Source organism: Mytilus californianus, unplaced genomic scaffold (assembly GCF_021869535.1).
Source record: "Mytilus californianus isolate M0D057914Y unplaced genomic scaffold, xbMytCali1.0.p SCAF_11, whole genome shotgun sequence".
Lineage (NCBI taxonomy): Eukaryota > Metazoa > Mollusca > Bivalvia > Mytilida > Mytilidae > Mytilus > Mytilus californianus.
Genome location: NW_026262593.1, coordinates 54,319,816 through 54,334,615, shown reverse-complemented (window position 1 = coordinate 54,334,615; position 14,800 = coordinate 54,319,816). Strand labels below are relative to the sequence as shown.

The window sequence follows — 14,800 nt, the reverse complement described above, 5'->3', positions numbered from 1 at the left end:
TTTATAACCTCCTTATCCTTGACAACACGGCAACTCACCTCAGCCACACAGCCAACGAGACCATCAGTTATTCCCAGATTTTGTGGTAGTTTATGATCAGAGTCAGTGCCTCCAATGTATAACATGGTTCTTAGATCCAGACCGATTGTTGTTCCAGGTGATGTTGCTAAAAATGAAGTAAAATATTATTGATACAATATCTAAAGCCACTGATTACCTCCCTTCTTTAATTAAAATAATAAAGGGAAGTAATCGACCCTGGATTTCAAAATGAATCAGTTGTACCTGTACAAATTAAAGAATAAGTGAAAATGTGAGATTTGCTTTATCTCTGAAAAAAATGTTTACCATTTATTTGGTTCTCCCCCTTTTTAACTTAATAAAATTCTATAAAACTGTCTCAATTACACATTTTTAAAATCAGGCAACTGCACAAAAGGTCAAACTAGTACATTAATGTCCAAGTCTCTGTAACATGTCTGAAATCAAAATTTCTAAATTAAACTTCATTAACTTTGCAAATATATATAATTATTTTTTAATATTAATAGGAAGTAAGAAAATATGTGATGTAACCATGCAAAGTTACCATTATATTTTAACAGTTAAAGTGACCGTGAGTGAAAGATAGAATAAACAGATAACATTCATTATCTGAATTTAAAAATCTACCGACTATATTAGCCAACCAAGATTAGCTCAAAACTTGAAATAAATGATCAAAAGACTTAAGAGCAAGCAATGCACACCTGGTATCTCAGCCTGATGTCAAGAATGGCCACTTTCCTATCAAATGAAGCCTATTCTCAATTAAAATAGAATTTTAAAGTAGTAAATGACTCTGAACAGGACCTTTTACCCAAATTGTACATTTATCATTTCTTTTTTTTTACTGGTCACTGCAGCCATATTTGATGGTGTTTGATCATTACCGAATTTTTCTATTCTATCTCTAGTTTTAGGAAGTGGACTGTTAATTATTGTGCTTGAAAATTGAACATAAATTTGCAAATCTTAAAACATCCTAAAAATGGGGGAAACAAAAGAGAGGGATAGATCTGGGGTCTCATCCAAAATTCCAGTGAAAATAAACGTCAAACCCAAATTCCCGTGTAAATGATGTGTCCATTTCTGCATCACAATATAATTAAATCCTGAATTCCCGAAGATTTAACAGACTATCCCCAAATTCCCAAAGATTTAACAGACTATCCCCAAATTCCCACATATTAAACAGCTTAATCCTGAATTCCCGAAAAAAGTCCTTCTGACTCTCATGAAACCAAAGGAGCAATAAAACACATAAAAATGATTTCTGCCAATTTTCATGTGTTCCACTGTTCACAGCAGAACACATTTTAAAAATTAAAAGATGCCAGATGTAAAGTGTTGGACTGAACTCTTGGACCAGGTGAGCTAAAGGTTAAATGTTAAATTTTAAAGAAAAGAATTAAAAGGCAGACATCTATATTTTGAGTTAAAACTAGACTCTCATGACACCATGCAATGACAATCAATCTATTCATCAATTGGCCATTTCAAATTCTTAAGAGCATACATCAAGCATTGTGATTGGTTTAGAACCTTCTAAACAAATGGCATTCAACCAATCAAATTTTCAAGAGCAGACATCATGCATTGTGATTGGATAAGAATTTTCTAAACAAATGATTTTCAACCAATTGGCATGTTATTATTTTCATTTTTGTGTATGCATGTGTCAGCATGTCAGAAATAAACATTCCTACCAATATTTTGGAAAAATTAAAAGATATACTATTTTCAAATATATAGATTTAAACAGAAAAAAAGTCATTCTCATAAATTAAGCAATTCCTTATAGATGTGAAAGCTTTATATATACACTTTTGTCCAAGTTCCAAATATATTACTACGCAAAATTTAAAAATATCTTTGAAAGTCCATCATGTGATTACAGGTCAAAATAGCAAGGTTTGATCCAGTGTTAATTGCTGGTTCTCGCAGAGAGAAATGAAACAAAGTTTTTATTTCCTGTTATTAATTGACACATGTGATTTGGTGCTATAAAATATCCTATTCAAAAGGATATCTAACTTTTAGTTTGGAGCAACAGATATATGACAGGTGTCACTAGTAGAGCAGGTGCTGCTGACCCTTGGGGAACATCTCAAGTCAACCCTAGTTTTTAGTGGTGTAAGTGTTGCTCAATCTTCATATTTCTCTGCAGTGATTTATGGACTGTTTTTTGTCTCTCTTTTCTGATGATGAACTTTCAATACTATATTTAAACATTGAGTAAATGCTGCAAGTAATTTGCATTTCAAGCAGTAAAAGCAAGCTTTAATAAAGAAATTATGTTGAAAAAGTAATTAATATTACATGATCTGAATTTAACATGCACATTCAAAGTTATTTCAGAAAAAAATAAAATTCAGAACAAGACACAGAAAAAATTAAAAATGAATTAGTTAATATGCACATTCCAAATTATTTTTTGTTAAAAAAAGTTTGTACATTGACGGACACAAAAAAAGGCCAACATATTACACAACATATCTCTTATCAGTACTGTGTCATGATAATGTTTAAGACTACACAAAATGTTAATTGGCTTATTAAAATCTCAAAATATCTCAAATGTAGCGAAAACAAGACCATCCATTTACTACTTGGTGTGGGTTGGCACAACTTTACTTTTACTTTTTTATTTATTTGAACAATTTTTACAAACAAAATCTACTTTGTAATCTTTATCTCATTTAAAATAATTATTTCTCAGTTATTACAAATTTTTTCTTCTTCTAGACAAAAAAAAACAAACAAAACAATATGGGACTTTCTTGCAATATCAACTTATTCTCACAAGTTACTGAATATGTATACTTAACCACTAGTCAAATATCATTCTTCAAATATATTATTTAATTTTAAAACATTTCTATAATTTAATTTGAAAATATTTCTGAAACTTAAAATAACATTATTTCTACATTTTAAATCTACTTCCTGTACAAAAACCAAAGCGAAAACCCTACCCATGCATTTTCAATATTCAAGTTACAATGACCTACTTAAAAGGAATCTTTCTTTTACATGCAAAAATCTATAATAAAATGATAATGATTTATGAAGATGATTCTAATGATAAAACTAAGCACATCATAATAAAAATACCCACACCAAGTTAATGTACTGGTCTCCAAAGACAAAGATAAGCATACAAGCAGTACGAAAACACCATTGAAAATTCAATATCTGTATAAAGATCCAAGAGAACATTTTATATTAATAAACAAACAATTTTTCTATTGCCGATAATTGATGGACAAATTTTATTTGGGGTAACTGTTTTTAATTTAAAACAATGACCCATGCTGGTTGACAGCTTGTCTGTCAAGCAATTCAGACCTGTATTTTACTTAAAAATCTTCAGACTAAAATTGATTGTAAATATAGAATTGTTGACGACACATGATCAATTTTAGTCCTAAGATTTTTTTGTCAAACTTAGGCCTGTATCATAGAAACATAAAAGTTATTCTACATTCTCCAACTTCTTTAGTAAATTGAGGAATTTTCAATGGATTTTATATACTACTTTTAAAAAAACAAATATCAAGCAGTGCCTATACCTCTTCTGTAACGATAACGTCTCAACAGATGGTAGTTGTAGTAATTTCTATATCTACTGTTGTAGTAACTCCATGGCCAAACTGAGGGCAATAAAAGTCATAATTATCAACCATTAGTTGCTTAGCAACCAAGGTCAAAACAAAAAAATTTGTATTAAAAATTATCATCAATTGACTCAACTGAGGGAAATAAAAGTCTCAATTATCAACCATTAGTTGCTTAGCAACCAAGGTCAAAACAAAAAAAATGTATTCATTTTTACCATCAATTGACTCAACTGAGGGCAATAAAAGTCACAATTATCAACCATAAGTTGCATAGCAACCAAGGTAAAAAAAAAAAAAAGGAGATACGATTGGCCAGGCAATTTAATGGGTGGTGTCACATAAAATTGAATTAAAAAATTATAAAAATTTAACTGAATTGATATTTCTATGTTTTTCAGTGGTATTCAAAATATATATTTTCTAATCAGAGGATAACTATGTAGAAAATTATTTGTAGAAATAAAAAAAATTACTAAAGATAAGAAGTTTGCATCTGAATCAAGCAGATCAAATTTTTATAAAAAAAAACATTTTCACTTCAAACACAGATCTCAAAATTGCAAAAAGTTGGACTTCAAACATTCACAATTCCCTAAACCTCAAAATTAGATAAAATTATCTCACCTTTGACAGGCTCTTCATCATTAACAACAAGTGTTCCTTCCTGTCCTTGCTTAGAAGCAACAACCTTGACCCATTCATTGACTGTTAGCCTTCGTCTACTGCTGAGAACTGCTGGGCCTGAATAAAATTGAAATCTTTTTGAAATACTCATGAGAAGTATAATAACAAATTTGAAAACTAATAATCTCTGCTGACATACAATGAAAAATTGCTACCTACAGAATAAGTATAGCAAAAATAAAAACTTGCACTTTAAAAACTGATAGCATAATTTGTATGCAGCGTTTACAGAAATTGTAAAAATTTATCTCCCATTTTTGTCAATTTATAAAAAAATTGCAATGATAAATGCACATAAAAATTTCTGAATTTACAGTAATTATCATAGTTTAATATGAAATGGAACGTGGTCTACTCAATGATGTCATACAATTTATGTTGGTTATAGAATTTGATTTTGCATCAAAACTGTAAGAAAGAAAACACTGAACTTTACATTTTGGTCCTATGTTGACATTGTTCACAGCCTCTCCCCAATCAACACCAGTTTAGACTTACCATACTGGCTCAATCTTGTAACGTTACCTACCAAAACCAGTGTTGTATCTGACCTCCAGATATCCATTCCTCAGAGCCAACAAGATATCATCTTTTGATTTACCTGAGCCAGTGTTGTATCTGACCTCCAGATATCCATTCCTCAGAGCCAACAAGATATCATCTTTTGATTTACCTGAGCATGTATTGTATTTGAACTCCAGATATCCATTCCCTGAGCCAAGATATCCTCTTTTGACTTACCTGAGCCAGTGTTGTATCTAAACTCCAGATATCTATTCCCAGAGCCAACAAGATATCATCTTTTGACTTACCTGAGCCAGTGTTGTATCTAAACTCCAGATATCCATTCCTAAGAGCCAAAGAGACATAATCTCCAGTTCCATCATTATTTTGAGCGCTATACAAAACAATTCCGTTCTCCAGACTGTGTGGTTTAAACTCTAATTCTATCTTCATTTCAAACTTAGCTCCTTGTACTGCAGCATAGGCAGCAAATGAAGTCTTGTTGAATCTTGGAATGTTGATTCTTCCAACTGAAATAAATTCAAATCATCAAATTTGTGCACATTAAGGTGGTACATAACACTACAGTAAATATTTTGTCAAAATTTTAGGAAAATTAAATGAGCCAAATTAATTTTAGTCAAGGTGTTTGGTACCACCTTAACATAAGACATTTCCATGCATGTCTGTATCTAGAGTCAACAGTCATGGAATCTTTAAATAAAAATTATATATTTTAAATAAAAATAATAAATAATTTTATGATTTGCTGTACACATAATACCTTCAGGCTGTTTCAAAATTATTGATAGTGGTGGGGAAATAGGAGGCACTGAAATTAATTAATTGTGGGAGATTGTGCTTTCCTTAGAATTTTGTATGCTTTGATTTCATGTTTTTTTAAATAAATTATCCATATATCCATAGAAAATTTCTATTCTGTGAAAAATTTTAATTCCTCAATCACCAAAACCAATGAAATGCAAGTAAATTGCTATCACATGAATAATATTGATATTCACCTGTCAGACAACCCGGTCCAGAACTTTCCATTGGACAAATACAAGTGAATCCATTAGGAAGGTCACGGCACCGTCCAGCTGATCCACAAGCTCCTGTAAAAGACAAATATTTTAAAATCATAAGCATTCATGATTGAATGATTCTTGGTTTTTAACACCACTTTCAGCACACTTGGCTATTTTATGGTAGCCATTCTTATTGGTGGAGGAAACTGGAGTTCCAGGAGAGAACCCTTACCCTCCCACAAGAAAACTGGTAATCCAAGTTCATTGAGATTTGTGTCAAACGCACCTTGCTGCAAGTGAGGTTGGAAATCACAAGTTTATTGTTGACAGGGTAGTTATCACCAAGGGTCCGGAAACGGTCATATTTGCCAGTCATGTCCTAAGATAAAACTATTTGTCCTAAACGAGTAATTGGGATTTAGGACAAATTTTATTTTTTTACAGAAGTAATTTTGGTCATTTCATTGACTCAATGTTTGAAATCGGATTTCGTAATCGCCATTTTGCACTTGTGATCACTTGTTTTTGTTTATAATCCCTTTCCTGTAATAAAACTTCCACTACAGTAGTTTGATAATCCTGAGGGCCCTCCTAATATCTATATCAATGCCTCCGGGAAACATTGGCTAATGATCGCTAATCACTTTTTACCTGTGGTTTTAATTCACACCTGACAGTGATCACAAGCTCAGAATAATATCTTTAAAACATTAAAGTTCCCTGACAAGTGTATTCATTATTTATTTACTTTTCATCAAAGACAGTCATCAATTCTGATTTAAAAATTAAATCTAAATTTACGTAGAAAAAAGTATTTTTTCATGAGAAAACACATGTGCTTTGTTTACTATGTAATACGCATGCGTGAAATTGTCTTCAGCAAATTTAATATTTAATCGTAAAATGCAAATTGATTTCATGCTAAATTAAACGAGTGCAACTATTATCTGTTATATTCAAACACTTTTAAAGGTAATAAAATAAAAAAGCCATAAAAAGCCGGTGATTTCCTGTCAATTTGATAAACAAAACAAATCCCGGATATGAATCCGGAATTATTCGTACTTTAAATATCGCAAACTTCCGGTTTTAACTTTTGTCAAATCGAAAGAAACGTAAGCAATGTCTGAGAAATTAACCATTTTGAGTCATTAAAATCATTTCAATTTTAGACTGCTGACTTCCCTAAACTGTCCTTCATGGTAATGGTAAGACATTTACTTAGTAAATGCGATGAAACAGCAATACAAGTTCGTCATGTTCGTTGATGCTATGAATATAGTCAAATTGATATCGACAATTTGAAAAGGGGCACCAACTTTTCAAACATCTCAAAATGACCGAAATTGTCTTGAAAAATTTCCGGATCCTTGGTTATCACTGTAGATGAGTTACTTTAACTACTAAGCATTAAACATTCATGTTAAGTTTAAACATTTATAATTATAGATATATTCACATATACTCGGTAAAGTAAGAGCAACTAAAAGAAGTAAAACCAAGCATACAATCAGTGCAATATTGTGACAAAATTAACTGTTTTCTGAAGATTTTGTTGTGTATAGAAAACATAAAACAGTTAATTTTTTAACAATTCAACAAAAATTTCTCTGATTGTTAGCTTGATTTTACTTATTTTCGTTGCTATTACTTGACTGAGTACATGTACCAGAATGTCCTACCATACAGTAGGTCAAAAACTATATACTATGGAGTCAAAAGTCATTAATATGAAAAAAGGCTACTAAGCACATATTATGCTCTGAGTCAGACAGGGTCTCCCCAACACAACATAGACACAATTTATTACCTGGATAACATCTTTGTCCCTGTTGATCACATCTCTCCCCTGTATATCCTTGAGGACAGACACATCTGAATCCATCTCCTAAATTGGCAGGAGTACACCGAGCTCCATTAAGACATGGTCTGTTCTGACAGGCATCATACATCTCTATACCCTCTAGGGTAATAGCATCAGCTCCCAAGTTCAAGTTATCCCCGTTTCTCTCCACCTGACTAATGGCACCTAATAAAATAACAAGTGTTTAACAAATAAGTTCTGATGTAAAATTGATAATTGTTGTTTAAAACCTCTTTCGGCAATTTTGGCAATATCATGGGGGCCAAATTTTATAGGATGAAGATGGAGAGCCTGGACAGAGTCATGACCTTCAGCAAGAAAACTGGCAATTCTTGTAAGACTTCATAAAATTATAATGTATATTTTCCCTATATTTATGCCCTGGGGCATTAGGGAAGGTTAGTTGTATAGCAAACTGTGTAACCTTCTTTTATTAAAGAACTATTATCTTGTAAATTGTGCTTTTTTAAAAATTGATTAATTTGTTTTGAAAATTAAATGAATAATATACCTTGCATCGCATATTAGGAAATCAAAATAAGCTTTTGATTACAGTAGTTGTCGTCTGTTTATGTAGTTCATACATGTTTCTCGTTTCTCGTTTTTATATAGATTAGACCGTTGGTTTTTCCGTTTGAATGGTTTTACACTAGTAATTTTTTGGGGCCCTTTATAGCTTGCTGTTCGTTGTGAGCCAATGCTCCGTGTTGAAGGCCGTACTTTGACCTATAATGGTTTACTTTTATAAATTGTAACTTGGATGGAGAGTTGTCTCATTGGCACTCATACCACATCTTCCTATATCTATTTTCTTTAAAAGTATAATTTCATTGTTAGTTATCATCGTATGGCAAACCAACAGCAAATAAAGATGTTTCTTTCGCTTGTCTTTTTTGCATACTGTAATTTAAGTCCTTTATTTTTCGAAAGATTTAAATCTTGTAATTTCTATGACCAAACTGGTGTATTTTTGTGTTCTTATTTTCCCTAATTATATTATTCATTAGCAAATTTACCTGAGGAGATATTTTCACGATGTATCTTTGTTTCTCATATTTACAGTTTTTATTTCTCTAATTCTTTTGCATGCTAAGCATTTTTCATCACAATATCACAATTTTATCTAAGTTGCTATAAAGAACAATACATAAATATGTCTTAAGGGTTCCTGACAAACCATAATTTTCAGCTCCTACCTTAAAATTTTTAACAAGAATTCCTCAACATTTTTTATGCAAAATCTGCTATGTACAGATTAAAATGAGATTCAGCCATAACATAACTTGATGTATTGCATATGAAATAACATGAAAATTCAATTTTAATAAAAAAAGTGGTAGTTGGTGTTAAATTTCTAATAATTTAATTTTGGATGTAACGCGTCTTCTGATTGGCTGACATTGTTTTGTTTATCAGCTCATAGACATAATTTTGTCATGTGACCGTGACGTCATCAACGTTTTTCATGGTTTACTCCAGTTTAAAATGGAATTTAGAATTAAATTATAAGAAATAACTGTAATATTTTTTCTGTCTACGCGGGTTATTCAGTGTGCATCACATTTTTGATGTTATTTCTTCATAGACAGAAAAAATATTACAGTCATTCCTTAATTGAATGAATTATTTGTCAAATTCTTATGAATATGATTTTTTTTATTAGTTTTTTTCTATAATTATATGATTTTTTTATTTTCTGTATATTATTCATTCCTATAATCAATTTTATTTCACATAATTCTTTTATTTTCCACAACACTTATTATTTATACTTTTGCACCACATTATTCTCTATTCTTTAATATTTTTGCTCATTTATCAATATTCATAATTTTTTGGGTCCTTATTCTCTATATATATATTCTGTAAACCCCTAATTGGACCCTCGTATATTGACAATTCAATTTTTAAATTTCAAAATGCTTGACAAGAATTATATTTAAATATATGTACACTTATAAATATTGTAATGCATGAAAATCTATATATAAATTTGACATTACCTACAAATCCTGTGGTATATCTGGCTGGCTGGGGTATCTTACTATAGTCTGGGACACCTCCTAGGTACATGTCTTGTGTAAGGTCTAGGCCCTGGAATCGGCCAGGAGTTTCTCCAATGTATTTCTGCTTATCATTGACAGTCAAGGTACCTTAAACAAGATCGAAAATAAAAATTAACTACATGAACATCAAACAAAAAACAGGCATTTTACTACTGTTCTTCTAAAGGACACAGCGAGGTTAAAGCCTACACCTCACCGCTATTGCAAGATGGCTTCTGATACCAGTTTGAGCAGAATTCCTTAAGGTGTCTGTCCTGCTACAAGCACAGCTACGTCCGAAGAAATAACTGTTATTTTAGAAATTTTTGTGATGTTTTTATTATTGCAGTGAAAGCCATGGCATAGGTCTGGTAAAAATTAAGATTCACATTTTCATCGATACTTTTTATAATTTTTTATTTGATGATTTTCTTCCAGCAGCCAAAAGCCAATTTACATTTTGCTGAACACTATAAAAGGCAGTTCTTATACCAACCAACCAATAATTGATTGATTGATTTTTTGTGTTTAATAAATCATAAAATATTATACAATTAATATTTGATACTTACAGTGGAAATTTCCATTTAAAAGTAGCATTAAAAAAGGAAGAATGATTTTTTTAATATTCATATGAAATTACACATCATATTCTCTAAGAACAACTTAATAAATAAAAAAAAATCAATAACAAGTTAAAACCCTAAAACACATGTAAGTAATACAAATTAAAAAAAATATACAAACACAAATTTCTTTTTCTTTTTCTTATTGTATAAAAAAATATATGAGATTGAGTGTTGCTTGCTTAAAGTTCCAGTGGAAAATGTATTAACAGCAATCCATTATACATCTCCAATTTTTCTGATAATTGATTATGTTGGTTTTTTTGTATTTATAACAATCTTCCATTATAAAAACGCAAATCCATTATACATCTCCCATTTTCCCGATAATTAATCATGTTTGTTTTGTATTTATAAGTAACAATCTTCCATCATGTTTTATTAACTTTTGCCAATTATTTTTGCCCATATCATTTCCTACTGTGGATTCATTATAATTTAGCAATATTATAGTGGATTAAAAGTTTTCGTGGATTTAGTGGGTACAGGGGAACCAAGAATTTAAATGTTCCACAAATTTCAAATTTACTTTTATAGGAACAAATGCAAACTTTGACAAAACCAAAAAATCAAATATCCACGAACATTGGGACTCACGAAAATAAATTAATCCACAGTATTAACTTTCACTAAGTTATAATTTTTGCCAGTCAATTTTTCATATCATTTCCTACTATCAATTCATTATTAATAATGAATTACAAATTTTCATTATTGGTATAGTTGAAACACAAAATAAAATATTCCACGAAGTACAAATTTTCTATCTGCAGACTTTGGTGAAATCACAAAAATCAACAAATATCCACCAAAGTGCATATTTTTCCTCAATCTACGAAAATTTGTATCAACAAAAATAAATGTTTATATTTGATAAGAACTGACCAAAAAAAACTGTTTTCCTGAAAAGGCTTTTTAGGGATATTGTAAAACAGAGGAAATTTGAATAAAATGATTTATCAATTAAATTTTTTTTTTTTTCAATAAGAACTGACCAGCCTTCCTGTTTCTCTCTAGTCTGACTGTGTGCCATTTGTTCAGGTCCAAGGTCTCGTTACCCTGAATGATGGCTGGTCCAGATCCTACATCAAAGGTGAATTCTGGGTAACCTTCTCTCAACCCAAAGCAGACGTAATCTCCACTACCTCTCTGGAAGTCCTCATTACCATTATACAATACTAAACCTGTAAAATACAATATAAGACTATTCATCTTTACTTACTCAAAATTTTAAAGATTTTCTTGTGTTACAAAAAATTGGAAGATAAATGCGTTTCAGAATCTAATGCATTCTGGGAAATATTTTCAAAAGCATACACCAAAACCAGAACTACACAATTCTTGACTGAACCTCAATATGTCTTCCTTTTAGCTCCTCATTAATGAATATATTCTGTACTTACCATCAGTTGCCTCTGGTTTTAGTCTAAGCAGGATATCGAAGTCCAGATAAACATCATTCATTGGTGGATAAGTTATATAGGAAACTGGGTTCTGTGGGAAGTAGGGTACCAGATCTGGAAAAAAAATTCAAATAAAATATAAATTCAAATTTATTTTGTTAGAGTGAGTTCTAAGCCTTCTACATACTTTAGAAACACAAAGAGAAAAATATCAAAATGATTCACAATTACCAATTTCATTGTATGAAATCATACAAATTATTCTAATCATATAATTCTATTTTGAAAAAATTGAAATATTATATAATTCTAGTTTGGAAAAATTGAGATATTTATATAATTCTACATGTGAAAAAATGAGATGTTAAATAGATCTATCATGAACAATATTGGTACTACTGTAAATTCAGAAATTATTGCTTGCATTTATATTGCAATTTTTGAAGAATGAACAAAAATGCGAGCTAAATTATTCAAATTTAGGAAAAGCTACATGTATCTGATATCAGAATATGAGTTATTATTAATGCGATACTCATGGAGTCACATTATTCACATTAATTAAAACCTTGCAATAATTTCTGAATTTACAGTATATAATTTTTTCGTGAAAAACACCATTTGAAAAAAGAACCATTTAGACTTTTATAGAAATATATTATTGGACTTTACCTCCTACAACAAGTTCCATTGGTTGTTCAATCTTTCCAAGTTCATTACCAGCACTACAGACATACATGCCAGCGTCATCAGGGTTAACCTTGGGTATTGTCAGACGACCATCTTTCTCTACTGTATATTCACTAAGAATGAAAACGAACAATTTATTTTTGAAGAACAATATTTGGTACTTCATCGCTTTTACATAATTGTTCACATACCTTGCAATGCAATACAAAAACATTAATTCAAAACAGATTAAATTCTTAAAAAACAACCTGTTCTGTTGTTTTCTGCATCATATGATATATTGGGGGTCATAAAAGGATTTGTGGTACAGAACCACTAAACAGGGCCCGGTCAGAAAGAACATACAAGAAAGTAGTACATATTCTAAACAAAATAGTTCCTACGCATAGCTGTAACTTTGTTAATAAGTTAAATATTTTGGTACTTTTGGTATCAAATGAAAGCTTAAGGACTTGGGATCACTGTAGAACCCTTGTTGAAAGTTTCTTTTGAATAAAAAAAAATATATGAAAATTATAGTAGGAGAGCACATTTGGCCTGTTGTTCAGATCAGAAGTAGCTCTTTTTGCACAACCAAACTTCCGGGAACTAGTGAACTCTAATATATAATTAAAGGTAATTCAACACAAATCAGGATAAGGTATAGTTTTGACATGAAATGACTGCCACTTTATTTGAACTTAAGACAAAGTAACCACTAATGCTTGAAATTGCAGAAATTAACATAGAAAGCAATAGGGCTTTGGATCAGTAGTTTTATTCCTTATGTGCACAGATGATTGTGTGAACCAGGAATAAAATGGCAGGGAAAAATTTTGTGAAATAGTTTACACATTGTTTTGTTACCAAGCATTAACACTGTTCATAATAATAAGATTACAACACGAAAAACAGGCAAAATAAAAATAGCAAACATTTTACCACCTGCAAATGTAGCTGTGAGTCTTTTATTGTATAACACATCAAGGAACCATCAGAACCAATGGTTTTTATCATTGGAACCAATACCCTTAACTGTTGAGGTGTGGGTTTTATTTTACAATGTAAAACAAGAGCATTGCTCATCTACTGTGGATTTTTTAAAATTCAGGGATACCAGTTTTTGTGGATTTCTTATTATTCAGGGATACCAGTTTTTGTGGATTTTTAATTATTTAAGGATACCAGTTTTTGTGGATTTCTTATTAATCAGGGATACCAGTTTTTGTGGATTTCTTATTAATCAGGGATACCAGTTTTTGTGGATTTCTTATTATTCAGGGATACCAGTTTTTGAGGATTCTTATTAATCAGGGAAACCAGTTTTTGTGGATTTCTTATTATTTAGGGATACCAGTTTTTGTGGATTTCATATTATTCAGGGATACCAGTTTTTGTGGATTTCTTATTAATCAGGGATACCAGTTTTTGTGGATTTCTTATTATTCAGGGATACCAGTTTTTGTGGATTTCTTATTAATCAGGGATACCAGTTTTTGTGGATTTCTTATTATTCAGGGATACGAGTTTTTGAGGATTTCTTATTAATCAGGGATACCAGTTTTTGTGGATTTCTTATTATTTAGGGATACCAGTTTTTGTGGATTTCATATTATTCAGGGATACCAGTTTTTGTGGATTTCTTATTAATCAGGGATACCAGTTTTTGTGGATTTCTTATTAATCAGGGATACCAGTTAATGAGGATCTCTTATTTTTCAGGGATTCCAGTTTTTTGTGGATTTCTTATTTTAAGTTGGATACCAGTTTTTTGTGGATTTTGTGGGTATAGGTGAACCACGAATCTATATGTTCAACAAAGTACAAATTCTTTATAGGCTTGTTGTTTACATAATTTGTCAAAACCATGAAATCCGATATCCACGAAAATATAATTTCTCCTCAATCCATGAAAATTGGTATCCACCAAAATAAACGAATCCACAGTATGTGAAATCAGGTTGTAAGTGTAGAAATAGAACCTAGATCAGGGATGAAATTGGTCTCCAACAAAAAGAGAAAATGGTGTTCCCAGAAGTAAAAATACGGTAAAAAAAAAAAATTATGGTAAAAACATGAACTCAAAAAGTGGAAATTAGCAGAAAACTAACATCACTGCTGCATTTATTTTCATGGCAACCACACCTCACATAGTTATAAAAGTACTAAAAACAAACCTTGGCATTTGTCCATCTTTTCTGTACCATGTGATATCAGTTTATGAGAATCATATGACATCACATGGCATTGTCAAAATGAAACCTAGAGCTGGCAACCACCTGCTAACATAGTTATAGAAGTACGAAAACAAACAT

The 14,800-nt window shown here is 30.9% G+C and overlaps 1 protein-coding gene across 1 annotated transcript in view; it reads right to left on the bottom strand.

Annotated features, from left to right (window-relative positions):
* The window catches only part of LOC127720330 (basement membrane-specific heparan sulfate proteoglycan core protein-like), a 202,921-nt gene that overhangs the window by 15,082 nt on the left and 173,039 nt on the right, over positions 1–14,800 (bottom strand). Inside the window, exons 74-83 of the mRNA XM_052226900.1 lie at positions 12,489–12,619; positions 11,817–11,930; positions 11,409–11,597; positions 9,746–9,895; positions 7,689–7,907; positions 5,873–5,965; positions 5,159–5,380; positions 4,287–4,403; positions 3,615–3,695; positions 39–166 (exon numbers count right to left, since the gene is read on the bottom strand). Of these exons, the coding sequence (XP_052082860.1) occupies positions 39–166; positions 3,615–3,695; positions 4,287–4,403; positions 5,159–5,380; positions 5,873–5,965; positions 7,689–7,907; positions 9,746–9,895; positions 11,409–11,597; positions 11,817–11,930; positions 12,489–12,619 (1,444 nt within the window). The remainder of the gene's footprint in view (positions 1–38; positions 167–3,614; positions 3,696–4,286; positions 4,404–5,158; positions 5,381–5,872; positions 5,966–7,688; positions 7,908–9,745; positions 9,896–11,408; positions 11,598–11,816; positions 11,931–12,488; positions 12,620–14,800) is intronic.